Genomic DNA, 18,868 nt, shown 5'->3' with positions numbered 1-18,868 from the left:
CATGAGATAGGCAGAGAGCGGGAGATAGAATTACCCTCTTTCTTCCTCGTTTGCGCGCTCTCTCCCAGTCTCTCTCTCCCCATCTCTCTTTTCGACTCCCCTATTTGAATTGCATTCCGAGCTCCCCCTATAATTCAGGCTAAGATTATCACCAAATGGCGCCGCGCTATGCTAGCCTCGTTATCATCTCAACGCAGCAGCCGATATTTCAATATTTCTTGCTAGACAAACAATCATCGCTTGTTTACCGAATAACGGAAAATGTAAACAAGCTCCGGAACGCTCCCGTCGGCTTCACCACGTGACCGCGGAGAACGAACGGAGTGTCAAACACGTGCACATCCATCGTCTGCTTCTATCAATTCCTCTACAAATCATGTCTTATATACATATGTGTGTGTTGTTGTTTTTTTCACTGGTGCGCGAAATCTGTTGCATATTACCTGCATGCGGATTTCCGAAGGACGCGGACATGAAAAATGTCGAGTTCAAAAATGTTTTCCAATGGATTCTTCTTCTCATGTTTTAATTACAACATCAATAAAATTATCTCGTATTTTTACCCGTTATTCTAGTTAGTATTTCGTCGTTGCAGACGCGTGAGACATTAAAGATAAAGTACGGCTTATATATATGTATATATATATATATGTATATATATATGTATATATATATATACGTATATATATACGTATATATATACAGTAGAATGCGATTACATACACTCCGAGGACCATTCATGGAGTGAATATTTAAGCAATAATGACGACGTTGTAGCGGTGTGTATCAATAGCCGCCCGTTTGCATATCAAATCGGTTAGTGAGACACAACAATAAGACTCGGAGGACTCATTGCACGACCAGACGCGGTGTGTGGGTGAGTGGGTGGGTTCCGGTGTGTGTGCGTGCGTGCGTGCGTGCGTGCGTGCGTGCATGCGTGCGTGTGCGTGCGGGCGTGTGCGTGCGTGCGTCTGTGTGTGTGTGTGTGTGTGTGTGTGTGTTGCACGCGCGTGTGTGTGTATGCGCGCGTCGGTGTGTATGCGCGCGCGTGTGTGTATGCGCGCGCGTCTGTGTGTACGCGTGTGCATGCGTGCGGGTGCGTGCGTGCGCGTGTGTGCGCGTGCGTGTGTCTACGTGTGCGTGCGTGTTCAGTGAACATCAGCAGCAGCAGCAGCTGCTGGCATTTGCCCGCTCGCCGCAGCCATTCATTTGGCGGCAAGAATCTTTCAGGTCGTGTGACGGTAATGAGACGAATGAAACAGTTACAGATATTCGATTACGACCGAACATACCACTTCCAATTTTACACACGTAGGCGACATCTTCGCGCTCCTGCTGCTTCCAGTTAAGAGATTAGACGTGCGGCTAGGCCGTCTTTAATTGCCGCGCGGATGTTACAAGCCGTGCCTCGTTTGTTTCGTGTCCGCCTTGAGACGTGTAATTGGGACCGGATGTTAACGGAAAGGCAGACTGAGAAATGCGTCGGAAGAAATGCGAGCACGCAGGGGCCCGACAATGGAGTCGGCAGTGTGTAGGGGGCTGCCCCGGCAACGAACGATTCCGGAGAATTGCTATATTGCGTTGTAATGAAAGATTTTGAGACTGACTGTAACCCATCATGTGTGTGTTGTATATGTTGCTCACCCGACAATTGCTCCATTCGACAATTTCCGGATGAGAAAATGGCAGGTGAAAAAACATGTTGACATCTCTTGTAACTATATATTATATATATATATATATAAATATATATATATATATATCCGGCTGCCATCAGCGCTGCATCCGTTCCATTCTTGGCATCCACTGGAGTGACTTCGTCCCAAATGTCGAGGTCCTCGTGCAGGCGGAGGCCCCCAGCATTGAGGCCATGCTGTTGAAGACACAATTACGTTGGGCAGGGCATGTGTCCAGAATAAAAGACCAACGACTGCCTAAGATTGTTCTGTACGGATCGAGAGCTGTCATCTGGAAACCGCAACTTAGGGGCACCAAAGAAGAGGTTCAAAGACAGTCTCAAGTTTTCCCTCAATGCCTGCCACATCGACCCCATCACTGGCCTACTCTGGCTGCTGACCGCGAGGGCTGAAGACGCACCGTTTACCAGACTGTCTCCTGTTTTGAAGACACTCGCAGAACCAGACTGGAAGATAAGAGGAGCAGGCGGAAGCAGCGCAGCAGCACGATCCCCATCACCGACCAGACTTTCATCTGCAGCCGCTGTGGCCGGACCTGCCTGTCCCGTATCGGCCTTGTCAGTCACCAGCACACATGCAGCAGACGTGGACAACTGCCTTCTTAGATCTTCGTTCGCGAAGCCAGGCCAAGATATATATTATATATATATATAACGCACAGCGCCGTCTGTCGATAAAATCATGCAAAAATGAATCTAAATCATGGTGCCACCAACGATCGAGGCGTTTGCTGAATTAACACTGAGAATTATGGTAGCTTAGAATAATTAATTCCACGAATAATTGTATAAGCATTATTACAGAGCGCATGTGAACGAACGGGTATGCTATGTCATAAGAATCATAAGACTCATTTACTGATTGTAAATTTAGTAATGATGCCGTGTATTATTAATTATATCCTAAATAATCTATGAATGCCTTATTTCGTGTGCTGTGAACCTCTGAGCTGTGAACTCTCCCTTATCGCTATTGGCTGCATTGTCGTGACGTCACAATGTGAGCCTCCTGTTTACGTGTTGCTATGCTACGTTACGTAGTTTGCTGTTGATTTTCTTTGGACTTGAGGCTGGGAATAATTTTAGAAGGACGTTGTCTTGACGCATTGACAGATAGCTCACTTCAGGTATTTATTATAAGCTCGTATAATGCAATGATACCATATGGTATGTCCACTGATACAGAGAAAAAAATTTGCGCAGAGTGATTGGTGAATCAGTGAGTGGCATTCCATTATTCATCGAGCTAGGTGCAGTCTCGGTCTAAGTTCTAACCCGACCAGGCTGTGTGACTAACGTCAACTGTGTGACTAACGTCAAAATCCGGCATTCTAACCCTAGCAATACCGTTTCTTGAAGCTAGGTGCAGTCTGCAGAGTGCATTTTAGTTCTGATTCTGTTTTTACGTGCACCAAAATTTTACTGTCCATGTTACAGATGGCCACAACCGTGAGTTAATAATATGCATGCCTACTCCATACGTTAACATACATAAATGTGCTGCTTAGGGAGATGGTGCGGACGCGGCAAAATAGCTCGAGGCAGCACCGCCTTCACAACCAAGAAGTTTAAGATTAACTCCATGTCTCTCGCAGGTTTCGGCATCATGTCAACGAGGCTTGAAAAGCCTTCGATGCGGTTCACGGTGCCGGACTGGCACACCGCTAACATGACCATGGTGGCTAGCGGAGAGCAGCAGCGAGGGAAGTCAAGACAGTGCCGCGAGGAGGCCCGCCAGATGCAAAACGAAGCGGAGAATACTAGTAAATGGGACCAGCAGGAGAACACCACGCGCCTTGCACAAAGGTGCCTTTTAGCATCCTCGTAAAATAAATGTTCTTTACCCTTCTGCAACAAAATAGTATTACCAGTAATTTTAGTATTTTTTCCAGAATTATAGGTTATACTATCATGCTAAACGTATGCGTTTAAAGACAAAAACAGTATCTTTGTATCTGCTAAATTTCTGTTTTTTCGTGCTCGCGACAGGGTGGGCGATATTGAATATTGGAAGAACACACTGGAGAAATGTTTGAGCGACATCGACAGCGAGATAGCGTCGCTCTCTGAAGCCAAGCATCACACAGAGAACGCCCTCGAGGCCATGGCCGTGCCGCTAGACGTAGCACTTGAGTGCCTGACTTTGCGAGAGGGCAGAGAGGGCACGGACATTGTCGCGGATGGGGTGGAAGACCAGCTCAACACCGAAGTGCAAGTATGTGCTCTCGTAATTTCTCTACACACCTGCCTGCTATTTATAAGCATGAGTTTCAACATTGCACACTATGCAGGGAGCGTTGTCACAGACCAAATACCTCAGTAATGTACATACGAAAAAGTAGAAACCTCAAACTAGGCAGGTACAATATATATAGAGCTACCTGTGCTTGAACATTTGGCTCAAAGCTAAGTTCATGTACTCATAAATACACCTTTTAGATTCCCTATCCATCAGCAAAACTACAAATGACATTAGATATGCATATTAACAGGTATCATTAAGAAGTTAGTGTATATTATGTGTTATGCTTTTGTTATGTTTCTTGTATGCAAGTAAGATGTGTGATTTACGTGTTGTGTTCCCTGTAGGTGATTGCTCAGGCGAAGCAGCAGCTACAGCAGCGATGCAGAGAAGGATTTGAAAAGCTGATACAGCTACAGGAAGCTCGTCAGCAGGTGGTGCTGGATCTGCAGGTAAATGCAGCTTCCTCTTCCCAGCATCATCTTCTAACATTACATCACTTTAACATCACCTCATAACATCACCTCATAGCATCACCTCATAACATCACCTCATAACATTACCTCATAACATTACCTCATAACATCACCTTATAACATCACCTCATAACATCACCTCATAACATCACCTCATAACATCACCTCATAACATCACCTCATAACATCACCTCATAACATCACCTCATAGCATCACCTCATAACATCACCTCATAACATCACCTCATAACATCACCTCATAACATCACCTCATAACATCACCTCATAACATCACCTCATAACATCACCTCATAACATCACCTCATAACATCAGGAGTGTATCAATTGATATATATATTGATACACTCCTGATAACATGACAGTGCAGCATCACATCACCTTATTAGTTCTCATTTCTAACATTACCTTCTCAACTTGTTCGTGCAAACAGTTTCACAATCAAACAGTTTTATGTGTGAATTACAAATCTCCGATTGATACACTGTTCCGTCATTATTGCCTGCACGCCATTGCAGTCTGCAGCTACCAGTTCACACTACTGTGAAGTTAAGGGCAGGATCGTAAGCGTGGTATATCAGAAGTGAGTCAAAACAATTGTGTGTGATCGTGCGTGCACTTACGTCTGCAGGATAAGAGCGTGGCGTACATCATAGACACGCAGCAGCACACGCTTAACGAGAGTACACCCGGCATCAGCCTCAAGCCTGACCCCGTGCGCGTGCCCAAGGGCTCGGTGGTGCCACCTAACTGGAAGAATTTCAGCGAACAGAACTGCATGAGAGCGGAGGCATTGATGAAGGCTTCTAGCAAGCTCAGAGAGGCGATACAGGTGAGAGAGACATGGTGCGCAACAGGGAAAAAATAACATTTTTTTCACGGGAGCTCTTTTCCAAAAGTCTGTGGGGAAAAATAGCTCTCGTCAAAAATTTTACGGGAGCGATTTCGGAGGTTTGAAGAGCTCATCGCTCATCGCTCCCGTGTATGTTTTACCTTGATGTGCACGTGGTTGCACTGTTACTGCTCAATTCATTCGTGTGCATGATGCTCATAGTTTTACTCACCCCCCCCCCACCCTCCACCCCATAAGGTCAGGCTGTGTGCTATACACCGAGGATATAGGTACTGGATGAGGAATTGTAAATCCTGGTACATCTCAAGGAAAATTACGTGCGCCGTTGAGCTTCTAAGGGCACTGGCTTACTAACACTAACGCTAACACAAACCCTAATCCTAATCCTAACACCCTAACCCTAACACACACCTTAACCATAATCCTAACCCTAACCCTAACCTCTATCCTTAATCCTAACACTAATCCTCACCCCAACACAGACCTAACGCTAACACAAACCCTGACCCTAACCCTAACCCTAACCCTATCCCTGACCTGACTGACCCTAACCCTGACCCTAACCCTAACCCTAACCCTAACCCTAACCCTAACCCTAACCTCTGTCTCCTTCCCGCACGCCTCCCTAGATCACGCTCAACAGGACGACGATACGCCTCGCCTCGCAGCACTCTGCGACCAACTTCGCGTTCCGCAAGCGCACGCACGAGACGGAGCGCGCTCGAGACGAGCTGGCGTGGCAGCGCGGCGAGACGGAGGCGGAGATCGAGCGCCTCGAGCGAGACGTCGACCGCCTCGACGAGTCGATGCGAGACAAGCGCGCGCCGCTCAAGCTCGCGCCGTGACGGCGCCTCGTAGAACGCACGGCGAGACCCAACATGGAAGCTGTGCCGGCGACACGTGCAGTACGGACTCACCGGTAGGGTGGCGCTAGTAGAGCACGGACTCACTGGTAGGACGGCAATGCTAGTATCAGCACGGACTCAACGCATAGTGCGCTTAGTATATGAACGGGCTCACCGGTACGGTGGCGCTTAGATATAGCATGGGCTCACCGCACGTAGCGTGGCAGCTAGTATAGCACGGGCTCCACGTCGTGATATTACAGGGGACTGAGGGTGCCGCGGCTAGCTATAGCCGGCCTCACCGAGGTAGGTGGCGCTAGTGCTAACCTCAACGGTATGCGCTTTAAGCACGGGCCAGTCAGCGGTAGGTGGCGCTAGTATAGCCGGGCTCATCGTGTAGGTGAGCGGATAGTATAGCACGGGCTTACGGTAGGTGCGCGCTTAGAATAGCAACGCGCTTCACCGGGTACGGTGGCGCTAGTAAGCACGGAACTCACCGGTAGCGGGGCGTGCTAGTAGAAGTAGCTAGTACGGCGGCATGGCCCTGTGAAGGGCAATAAGTAATGCATTGAATAATTTCATCGGCGTCTCTATAGTTCACAATGCTATAAAGTTTATCTCTGACATTTAGCATCCAAATTAAGTTATATTTTAATAACTTACACTGACGAAATTTTCGTCCATCTCTCGCATAGACTTTCTTCAGGTCTGACCCGAAGAAGTCTATCGGAGAGATGGACGAAATTTTGTCAGTGTAAGTTATTTTTAACATAATTTGGATCTAACTGAGTATAAACTTTATTTATTAGGCAAGGGCTATAGTAGTTTAGTAGTATGCGGCTCCCCAGTTAGAGGTGTGTTGTAAAGCTGAATAGTATAGCAAAGGGTCAATGATTGTATAGTTGTGTCTTTGGCACGTCGCCGCCTTCAGGCGAGCCCTTCGACGATTCTATCTCATGTTTCTTCCTTTCCGATTCTATCTCCATCTCATTTTCTTCCCTCGTTACGTTCTATCTTCATGTTTTTCCTCTCCACGATTCTATCTCGTGTTTCTTGTACTCCTGATTCTATCCATGTAAACTTCTTCTCTCACGATTCTATCTCATGTTTCTTCCTCTCCTGATTCTATCTCATGTTTCTTCTTCTCACGATTCTATCTCATGTTTCTTTCTCTCCTGATTCTATCTCATGTCTCTTCCTCTCACGATTCAATCTCATTTTTCTTCTTCTTACGATTCTATCTCATGTTTCTTGCTGTCCAGCGGAGGTGCTGAGCGTGGAAGCCACGATCACTACGCTGCAGCGTAAGCTGTCCGACGCCAAGGACGTGCTGCACCGCCTGCAGAGCCACCTATACTCGCTCACCGGCGACCTCGGACACAAGAACGCCGCTCTGCAGCTCGACCGGCAGTGCGTCGAGATCAGGAAGCGGCTGGCGCCCCCTGCCCGCAGCGCGACCGACGCCAACCTGCTGCTGACGGGGCTGCAAGCGGCGGCGGAGGGGGCGGGGCCGCGCGGGACGACCCACTGCAACACGCGGGGGACGGGCATATACGACGCCATGTTCAACAGCGCGATGGGAACCATGCGGGAGACGATGGGAAGCGCGGGCGGAATCGGCGGCGTAGGGGGCGCCACCATGCTGCGCGACGCCGGCACGCTGAGCACGTTGCGCCCCCTGCCCGCCGCCGCTACCGTGCAGTCCGCGCTGCCCTCTGGTGGCGACGGGAGCACGCTGACGGGAGTGGTGGCCAACAAGGAGGAACGCACTGTGACCTTCGCTTAACCTTGACCCTCGCTTAGGTCGCGTCCAGGGCGCGTTTGCGCTCGGGCGGAGATTTCTAGCTTCATATATACACAAAAATACGAATTTATACACGTAACGGAATTCGACGATTATGGATAGCTTCAGGGGGGAGTGGTGATTCTATTGCAAGTAAATTTTCGGTGTCTGCACGTGGATTTTGTCGTTTGACACATTCTCTTTTGCCAACATGCACGATAATCACTGCATTTAATGGTTAGTGGGTGACTAAATCACTTCAAGATCAATCGTGCCCTCATATTTAAAAATAACGCATCTATTTTTAGCACGTGGTTAAATCTGTCCACTGTCAAATATTGCACAATGGTAATATATATATACTGTCCAGTTTTCCCTGTTAGGAGTCACCACATATTGCATTATTAACCAAAAAAGTTCTGCGTAACTTCAGATTGTTTATGTTTTATGTTGAAATATATCTTTTGTGTTCTCGTTGTCGACTATGCATTCAGGAGTAAAATAATATACGTTTGTATTGTTTTGCGCTTGATGCAATAGATATATATAAATTCGGCTTTTAGACATTTTAAAACCAAAGAGATGGCGCTGGCAAGTCAATATTGTTTTTGCTACAAGCTTAAAATGGCGGCTTACCTCCAAGAAACGGTATTGCTAAGGGTTAGAATACCAATATTGACGATTAGTCACACCAGCGCTAGGTCGGCGTTAAAGCTGGCGGCTATCACCAGTTGGGATGGCTATCTATTGCACCACTCCTCAGATAGTAAATTAGTGGTTAGTATCCCGTTTGTCATGCGGGAGACCGGGTTCAATTCCCCGTCGGGGAGAAATTTTTCTTCTTGAACTGCAAATTGCTTTTGGACCTTGCACCCGCACCTTGCCCTTCGCAAACCGTTAATTGGAACGATACCGGAATCGTACATCGGTATACACACCGGAACGCTAGCCCCCTGGGTACTATCTAATATCCGGACATACTCGGGCCTAACTCCACTAACGAGTCTAGGGGAGTCGCCTACGCCATACTCCCAAAACCTCAACCCTAACCCTAGACCCCTAACCATATCAAGATAGTTACCAGGGTACGTTGCCGGTATACCGGACGTACGCCAGGGTAACGTTCCGGCCAGGTCACCCTTGGGAACATAGACCCCTATGCGTTTAAGTGGGCGACTAAATCACTTCAAGATCAATCGTGCCCGGTCAATGATTTAAAATAGACGTCATCAATTTTTAGGCACGTGGTTAATCTTGTCCACTTGTCAATATTGCATAGTAATATATAATAATACTGTTCCAGTTTTTCCCTGTTTAGGGAGTCAACCACATATGGATGCATTATTAACCAGAAAGTTCTGCAGTCAACTTCAGATTGTTTATGTTTATGTTGAAATGTACTACTTTTGTGGTTCTCGTTGTTCGACGTATGCATTCACGGCAGTAAATAATATACGTTTGTATTGTTTTGCGTCTTGATTGTCAATAGATATAATTTCGGCTGTTTAGGACATTTTATACCAAGAGATGGCGCTGGCAAGTTGCATTTGTTTGTTGCCTAAAACTTACTGCGCTTAGTCTCGCAAGAAACGGTAATTGCTGAGGGTCGTAGAATACCAAATATTGACGTTTAGTGTCACACGCCGCCTGGTCGGGTTAACTGCGGCTATCACCGTTGGGAGGCTATCTATTGCATCCAATCCTGCGATGTATAGGGTTAGTACCCGTTTGTCATGCGGGCGAGACGCGGGTTCAATTCCGCCGTCGGGGGAAAGTTTTTTCATTTTGAACTGCAAATTGCTTTTGGACCTTGACACCCGCCACCTTGCCTTGCCCGTTAATTGAAATACGGAATACCGTACATCGGTACTAAACCGGAACGTACCCTGGTACCTATCTAAATTGCCGGACCATACTCGCCTACGGTCCGACTAACGAGTGCTGAGGGAGCTCGCCCTAACGGGCCTACTCTATCTAACCCTAACCCTGAACCCTAAAAGCGCATGATCACAGATTAGTTACCACGGGTAGCGTCTCCGGCTTATCCGGACCGTACACCAGGGTACGTTCCGGCAGTACCTGGGGACATGACCTGATGAGCGTTAAGTGGGTGACGCTAAATCACTTAAGAGCAGAATCGTGTCCCTCATATTTAAAAATAACGCATCAATATTGTAGCACTGTGGTTTAAAATCTGTTCCACTGTCAAATATTGAATAGTAATGATATATATACTGGTCCAGTTTTCCCTGTTATGGAATCAACCACATATTGCATTATTAACCGAAAAGTTCTGCGTAACTTCAGATTGTTTATGTTTTTTATGTTGAAATATATCTTTTGTGTGTTCTCGTTGTCGACTATGGCATTCAGGAGTAAAAAATATAGACGTTTGTACTTGTTTTGCCGCTTGATGCAATAGATTAAATTCGGCTTTGTAGAATTTTCAAACCAAGAGAATGGCGCCTGGCAAGTTCATTTGTTTTTGCTACAAAGCATTCTGCGGCTTATCTTCCAGAAACGGTTGACTTGCTGGGTTAGAATACCAAATATTGACGTTGGTCACACAGCCTGGTCGGGTTAACTGCGGCTATCACCGTTGGGAGGCTATCTATTGCATCCAATCCTCGATAGTATAGTGGTTAGTATCCCCGTTTGTCATGCGGGAGACCGGGGTTCAATTCCCCGTCGGGGCAGAAATTTTGTCTTCTTGACAATGCGCAAAATTGCTTTTGGACGGCTTGCACCCGCACCTTTGCCCTTGGGCACCGTTATGAAACTACGGGAATCGCGTACATCGGTAATACCGGAACGTACCCTGGTTACTACTCTAATGCGCGGACCATACCGGTCGACCTACTCCACTAACGAGTCTAGGGAGTCGCGCTAGCCTACTACCTAATCCTAACCCTAAACCCTAAGCCCTAACCAATGCAGATAGTGTACCAGGGTACTTCGGTATTAAACCGGACCGTACCAGGGTACGTGTCCGGCAGTACCCTGGGGGACATAGACCCTATGAGTTTAGGTGGGTGACTAAATCACTCAAGATCAAATCGTGCCCTCATATTTAAATAACGCGATGCAATTTTTAGCACGTGTTAAATCTGTCCACTGTCAAATATTGCATAGCTAATATATATTATGTCCAGTTTTCCCTGTTAGGGAATCACCACATATTGCATTAATTCACCGAAAGTTCTGGCGTACATTCAGGATTGTTTATGTTTATGTTGAAATATATCTCTTTTGTGTTCTCCGTTGTCGACTATGCATTCAGGAGTAAAATAATATACGTTTGTATTGTTTTGCGCTTGATGCAATAGATATAATTTCGGCTTTTAGACATTTTCAACCAAGAGATGGCGCTGGCAAGTCATTTGTTTTTGCTAAAAGCTTACTGCGGCTTATCTCCAAGAAACGGTATTGCTAGGGTTAGAATACCAAATATTGACGTTGCATGGTCACACAGCCTGGCTAGGGGTTAACTGCGGCTCATCACTCGCTTGGGAGGCTTCTATTGGCATCGCATCCTCGATAGTATAAGCTGGTTAAGTATCCCCGTTTGTCATGCGGGAGACCGGGGTTCAATTCCCCGTCGGGGAGAAATTTTTCTTCTTGAACTGCAATCATGGCTTTGGCCTTAGCACTCCGACTATGTTGCATTAGAGTTAGTTCACTCCATGGTCAAAACGGCTTCATTAGGGAGTAGAAGCGCTAGGCGAACCTCCTAAGACTCGTTAGTCCGGGGATGTTAATGGGCAAAGGTATGGCTCATGGCATATTAATATACCGAAGGGTACGGTTCGCGCGTATAACGGATCCGTACAAATCGCTCATACGATGTACGGTTCCGCTATGTTCAACCGGAAACGTATCCCTAGGCGTAGTCTGAGTAATACGACGGGAGGCCAATAACCTGCGCCTACTCAACTAACGAGTCCTAGGGTAGTGCGGGCCTACGCACTACTGGCCTAAAACAATAAGCTAATTTGCAAGTCAACCGAAAGAAAAAATTTCATCCCCCGGAACGGGGAAGATTCGAACCCCCGTACCTCTAACCCTAAGACATACTCAGCGATAGCTATACCACAGGGTACGTTTCCGGTAATAACCGGACCGCATACCCAGGTAACGTATCGGCGGGCAAGTACCTTTCACTGGGGATCCATCGCAACGACTACTCTATCTCATAACCTGCCGACGCATGACAGGAAAACTGTGTTTGACGGTAAACTGTCCAATACAACCACAGGTATATGATTTAGCTACCTCAACCGCTCACAACGGCAGAACTTACGCCCGCAGTGGTTCTTGGAGCTCAAGACGACCCTGATGCACGCGAAGTAGTGCGGTTGACTAAGATGCAGTTGCAAGGATCAACAGTCATCGAGTTGGTCACCACTTCGTGAGGACTCGTAAATGATTCTAAATAACCGTTTCATTGGAGATAAGCCGCAGTAAGCTTGTTAGGACAAAAACAAAATGAACTATGCCAGCGCCATCTCTTGGTTGAAAATGGATCTAAGAACCGAAATTATATACTATTGCATCAAGCGCAAAACATACAAACTATAGATTAATATTAGCACTTAAACACATAAAACCCATCAATTTTTAAGGCACGTGGTTAAATCTCGTCACACTGATCAAATATTGTCGACTAGTAATATAGTATCAGATAACACGTGAATGCCAAGCATCTAATAATAGCATAATATTGTCACCTCCAACCCACTTAAACCATACCGCCACGTTAAAAACAACTGTTACGCTGAAGTTACGGCAGAACTTTTTCGGTTAATAAATGGGATCTAATATGCTGGTGATCACCCACATAACAGAGGAGAATAGAACTTGAAGACAGTTGATGATTTATTTATAAATACCGAGAAAGTTCTGCGTAACCTTCTAGACTATTAATGTCAATTGATTACGAGTGGACAGTAAGTTTTTAAACCTATGTTAAAACTAGATGAACATTTAAAAAAAATATAGTGGATTAGCGCTAATTTCGTTGCAATTTAAACAATATGATAGGGCCACGGCGCTTTCTGTTTCGTATTGATTCCCGTGTAACAGACAATTAATGCAATCGCAGGAGTAAAATAATATACCGAACGGATATTTACAACTTTGTAAATATGTTTTGGCTCCATTACGTACGCATACGGTATATATTATATGTCATTTCGCGCTTCTTGTCAGCACCATTTCAGAAGTCTCACAGCCTGATGGCGCTGAGGCCGGCAGAATTTCGATTATTCCTTTTTTGGCACTATCGTTCGGCAGCTATCGGTTAAACCCGTTAACCGAGAACCTGGATTTAAAATCACCCTATCTGATATGGCTTCGACAGACTAGAGGTTAAGTCAAAAGGGTGTTCGGGTAAGGGTGCAGGGAACCATATTTTGCAAGCCGTAGGCGTATGAGCACGATCCTCGATAGTATAGTAACCGTCCCAGCTAGCAATACTCGCCCGGTCTAGTGGAGATAGCGAGAAGGTAGTCAGCTCGCGGTGCGGCAGATATGTAGATAGTACAAGGAGGGGAACGAGCGCGGGTTCATTCCGAATGTTCAACGTCGGTGAGAAATTAATTTCTTCCGAAAAACTTTAAGTAATCCGATCGTGCATACATCGTAAGCTTCAATTGTGAAGGGGCTTAGCAGAGAGCTTGAGCACCAGATGGAGTTGGTACATTACACTTTGTGAAACAGAGATCTACCAAAAATATGAGCCCAATGTTCATTTGCCAGTTTCTTTCAACCAAGACCACGAAATTAAATTCGATTATACTTATCGTGCTGTAGTAAGGTTCGTTTGCCATGATCCCTTGGGAAAGTTCGCCATGGGACAGAGTACTCAAAACCTATCGACGCGGAGACTAGTGCGCGGGTGGCATATGCGTCTTCGTATTGTCACCAATAATAACATCTGGGATGTAAATAATCATACACGAACCTCTCGTAAGTCCGGCCACCCTGCGCAACGGAGCGGGGTTGTTCTCATTGTCTTTTGGCTTATATCACGGACTTCCATCCTAACAACTGTCATCATTAGAATAATCCTATCCAGTTCTTCACCGTCACGCGAGCGCTAACTACAGGGCGTCCTTTGTTGCCTCTCTACCCCAATCACGCGATCTCTGAAAGAGTCCCCCACAGCTTCTCTCCCTCACTGCGCGCTACTCTTTCTATTTAGTTCCTCTCGCTAGCTCGATCTTGACAAATTTCCTCTCTGGCTAGCCTGATCATTTTATTTCTCTAATCTGGCTAGCTCTACACGTTTATCTTGAAAGAATAAGCGCATAAGCCTTTAGCCAAACAATGACTATTGCAGCGCCATCTCCCTTTGGTTGATAAATTCTAAGAAGCCAAATTAATCTATTGCATCAAGCGACAAAACAATACAAACGTATATATTACTCTGATGCAATAGTCCCGCAACGAGAACACAAAAATATATTTCAACAATAAAACATAAACATCTGAAGTTACGCCAGAACTTTTTCGGTTAATAATGCAATATGTGTGAGTTCTAACAGGGAAAAACTGGAACAGATATTAATAGTAGACTTACATATGCAATATGACATGTGAGGACAGATTTAACCACGTGCTAAAAATTGCATGGCGTTATTTTAAATTGAGGGCAACGAAGTTGAATCTTGAAGTGATTTAGTCAGCCCACTAACGTCATAGGGCAATGCCCCAGGGTACTGCCGGAACGTACCCTGGGTACGGTCCGGTATACCGGAAACGTACCCTGGTAACGTATTGATATGGTTAGGTAGGTTAGGTAGGATAGGGAGTATGCCGGAGGCGACTCCTAACTCGTTATGGAGTCAGCGAGTATGGTCCGCATATTTAATAGTACCAGGACGTTCCGGTATACGCGATGTATCGGATCCCGTATGTTCATTAAGTGCAAGGCCAAGGTGCCGCGTGCAAGCCAAAACAGTTTCAGCAGAGAAGAAAAAGATTTCTCCCGACGGGGAATTAACCCCCGGTCTCCCCAATGACCAAACGGGAACTAACCACTTAACTATCGAAGATGGATCAATAGATAGCCTCCAACGGTGATAGCCGCAGTTAACCGACAGGCTGTGTGGCTACGTCAATATTTGTATTCTAACCCTCGGCAATACCGTTCTGAATAAGCCGCAGTAAAGCGTATTACAAAAAACAAATGACTGCCAGCGCCAATCTCTTGGTTGAAAATGTCTCAAGCCGAATTATATCATTGCATCAAGCGCAAAAACAACGTATATTTTTGTTACATCCTGAATGCATAGCCGACAACGAGAACACAAAAGATATATTCAAACTAAAACATAAACATCTGATTAGCAGAACTTTTGGATTTTAATAATGCAGATATTGTGATCCTAACAAGGAAACTGGACAGTATATATATATTACTATGCAATATTTACAGGGACCAGATTTAAACACGTGCTAAAAATTGATGCGTTATTTTTAAATATGAGGGCACGATTGATCTTGAAGTGGATTTAGTCGACCCACTAAGCTCATAGGGTCTAATGTTCCCACAGGGTACTGCGGAACGTACCCTGGGTACGGTCCGTACCCGGAAACGTACCACTGTTAAACTATCTGAATATGGTAAGGGTTAGGTTAGGGGTTAGAATAGGGAGTAAGGCAGTAGGCGACTCCCTAGACTCGTTAGGAGTAGGGCGAGGTATGTCCGGCATATTAGATAGTACCAGGGTACGTTCCGGTATACCGATGTACGGATTCCGTATGTTCAATAACGGTGCAAGGGCAAGGTGCGGGTGCAAGGTCCAAAAGCAATTTTGCAGTTCAAGAAGAAATTCTCCCCGACGGGAATTGGAACCCCGGTCTCCGCATGACACCGGGTACTCAGCAATATATATCGAGGATTGTGCAATAGATAGCTCCAACGGTGATAGCCCAGTTAACCGACCAGCCTGTGTACTAAACGTCAATAATTGGTATTCAACCCTAGCAATACCGTTTCTTGAGATAAGCCTCAGTAAGCTTTTACAAAACAAATGACTGCCACAGCCATCTACTTGGTTGAAATGTCTAAAAGCCAGAAGTTTATAATCCATTCATCAGCGCAAAAACAATACAAACGTATTAATTATTTCTCCTGAATGCATAGGTCACAAACAGAAACACAAAAGATATATTATCCAACATAAAACATAACAACTGAATACGCAGACTTTTTTGTTAATAATCAATATGATGGTGACCCTAAACAGGAAAAAACTGTGCAGTATATAATATTACGTTGTGCAATATTTTGACAGTGGACCAGATTTAACCACGTGCTAAAAATAGATGCGTATAATTTTAAATATGAGGGCACGATGATCTATGAAGTGATTACAACCCACTAACATTAAATGCAGTCTTGTGTGCATGTAGAAAAAGCAGAATGTGACAAACGACAAAAATCTCCACGTGGCAGGCAACACGAAAATTACTTTGCAATTAGAATCACCGATCCCCCTGACTATTCCATAATCGTCGAATTCCCGTACGTGTAATTTGTATTATTGTGTATATATAAAGCTAGAAATCTCCGCCCAGGCAAACGCACCACGGACGCACTAACCAGCAGGGTCAAGGCTTAAGACGAAGGTCACAAGTGGCCGTTCCTCCTTATTGGCCCACCACTCACCAGTCAGCGTGTCCACCACAAGGGCAGCGCGGACTGCACGTAAGCGGCGGCGGGCAGGGGGCCACAGTGCTCACGTGCCGGCTCGGCCAGCATGTAGCGCCCCCTAGCCGCCGATTCCGCCCGCGCTTCCCATTCCCCCGTCCCATCGCGCTGTTGAACATGGCGTCGTATATGCCCGATCCCCCCGTGATTGAACAAGTGGGTCGTCCGCCGGCCCCCGCCCCTCCCGCCGCCGTTGCAGCCCCGAGTCAGCACAGTTTGGCGTCGTCGCGCTGCGGGCAGGGGCGCCAGCCACTTCCTGATCTCGACGCCTGCCGGTCGAGCTGCAGAGCGGCGTTCTGGTGAGGTAGAGCGAAGTATAGTGGCTCTGCAGACGGTGCAGCACGTCCTGGCGTGGACAGCTTACGCTGGCAGCGTAGTGATCCGTGGGACTTCCCACCCAGCACTCCGCTGGACAGCAAAAACATGAGAATAAATCGTAAGAAGAAGAAAAATGATTGAATCGTGAGAGGAAGAGAGCATGAGATAGAATCAGGAGAGAAAGAAACAGAGAATAGAACGTGAATAGAAGAAACATGAATAGAATCAGGAGAGGAAGAAAACCATGAGATAGAATCGGAGAGAAGAAGTTTACATGCAGATAGAATCAGGAGCAGCAAAGAAACACGAGATAGAGAATCTGAGAGAAGAATCATGAATAGAATCGTAAGAGGAAGAAAAATGAGATTGAGATAGAATCAGGAAAGGAAGAAACATGAGCATAAACGGAAAGAGGCTCGCCTTGAAAACGGGCGACGTGCAAAGATCACAAACTATACAATCATTGCCCTTTGCATACTATTCAGCTTTCACACACCCTCACGGGGAGCCACATACTACTACAAACTACTAGCCCTTGTACAATATTTATCTAGTTAATCAAAAATTTGTAAATAACATTAACTGGAACATTTATCGTCCAATCTTCCGATAGACTTCTTGGGTCAGACCTGAAAAAATATCGAGAGATGAACGAAATTATCGTCAGTGTAAGTTATATTATAACTTAATTTGGATCTAAACTGCAGAGATAACTTTATTAGCATGTGAACTATAGAGATGATGAAATTATTCCAAATTTCATACTATTGCCACTTACAGGCCTGCCGCACTGTACTAGCTATACTTCTTACTAGGCCCCCCCTACGCGTGGTCCGTGCATCTACTAAGCGCCAACCTGACCGGTGGAGCCCGGCTATTTCTAGCGCGCACCTACCGTTAAGCCCGTGCATATAGCGCCAACCTACCGGACCCGTGCCTATACAGCCCCTACGGTGAGCCCGTGCTATACTGCGCCACCTACCGGTGAGCCCGTGCTATACTAGCGCCACCTACCGGTGAGCCCGTGCTATACTAGCGCCACCTACCGGTGAGCCCGTGCTATACTAGCGCCACCTACCGTGAGCCCAATGCTATACCTAATGCGGCCACTACCGTGAGCCGTGCTATACAAGCGCCAACTACTGGTGAGTCCGTCTATACTAGCATCCCCTACCAGTGATCCGTAGCCTAGCTAGCGCACTAACCGGTGAGTCGCGTACTGCCCGTATGTCGCGCACAGCTCCATGTTGGGTCTCGCCGCTGCGGTTCTCGGGCGCGTGTGCGCGAGCTTGCACGGCGGCGCGCGCTTGTCTCGCATCGACTCTCGGGCGAGGTCGACGTCTGGCTCGAGGCGCTCGATCTCCGCCTCCGTCTCGCCCGCGCTGCCAACGCCAGCTCGTCATCGGCGCCGCTCCGTCTCGTGCGTGCGCTTGCGGAACGCGAAAGTTGGTCGCAGAGTGCTGCGAGGCGAGGCCGTATCGTCGTCCTGTTGTACGCGTGATCTACGGGGGCGTGCGGAAGAGACAGGAAAGTTAGGGTTAGGGATTTAGGGTTAGGGTTAGGGTTAGGTTAGGTCAGGGTCAGGTCAGGGTCATGGGTCAGGGATCCAGGGTAGGGGGTCAGGTTTAGTGTAGCGTTAGGTCTGTTTGGTGAGGATTAAGGGTTAGGATTAGGATAAGAGATTATGGTTAGGGTATGGGGGATTAATGTTAGCGGTGTGTTTAAGGTTAGGGTGTTAGGATTAGGATTAGGTTTTGTTTAGCGTTAAGTGTTAGTAAGCCAGTGCCTAGAACTCAGGCGCACTAATTTTCCTTGAGATTCCAGGATTTTACAAATTCCTCATCCATACATATATCCTCGGTGTATAAGCACACACCTGACCTTATGGGTGAGGGTGGGGGGAGGGGGGGTGAGTAGAAAC

General features: G+C 46.5%; 2 protein-coding genes and 2 non-coding genes across 4 annotated transcripts in view; all 4 read left to right on the top strand.

Moving 5' to 3' along the window:
- LOC106814331 (tektin-2-like) overlaps positions 1-2,089 on the top strand; it is a 9,644-nt gene extending 7,555 nt beyond the window's left edge. Inside the window, exon 5 of the mRNA XM_014818631.1 lies at positions 1,847-2,089. Coding sequence (XP_014674117.1) covers positions 1,847-2,089 — 243 coding nt within the window. The remainder of the gene's footprint in view (positions 1-1,846) is intronic.
- Positions 2,090-2,756: 667 nt separating this feature from the next.
- On the top strand, positions 2,757-7,916 carry LOC106814330 (tektin-2-like). The gene is given in 8 exon segments (XM_014818629.1): positions 2,757-2,823; positions 3,292-3,502; positions 3,686-3,911; positions 4,286-4,390; positions 5,064-5,264; positions 5,915-6,169; positions 6,171-6,204; positions 7,393-7,916. Coding segments are annotated over 7 exon segments (1,545 nt in total). The 5' UTR covers positions 2,757-2,823; positions 3,292-3,302.
- Positions 7,917-10,537: 2,621 nt separating this feature from the next.
- Trnad-guc lies at positions 10,538-10,609 on the top strand. Its single transcript has one exon. It is a non-coding gene; the product is annotated as a tRNA-Asp (tRNA).
- An 835-nt stretch (positions 10,610-11,444) lies between these two features.
- Positions 11,445-11,519, top strand: Trnad-guc. Its single transcript has one exon. It is a non-coding gene; the product is annotated as a tRNA-Asp (tRNA).
- Positions 11,520-18,868: the final 7,349 nt, after the last annotated feature.

Source organism: Priapulus caudatus, unplaced genomic scaffold (assembly GCF_000485595.1).
Source record: "Priapulus caudatus unplaced genomic scaffold, Priapulus_caudatus-5.0.1 Scaffold906, whole genome shotgun sequence".
NCBI classification, from domain to species: domain Eukaryota; kingdom Metazoa; phylum Priapulida; class Priapulimorpha; order Priapulimorphida; family Priapulidae; genus Priapulus; species Priapulus caudatus.
This window is presented reverse-complemented; position numbering and strand designations above follow the sequence as displayed.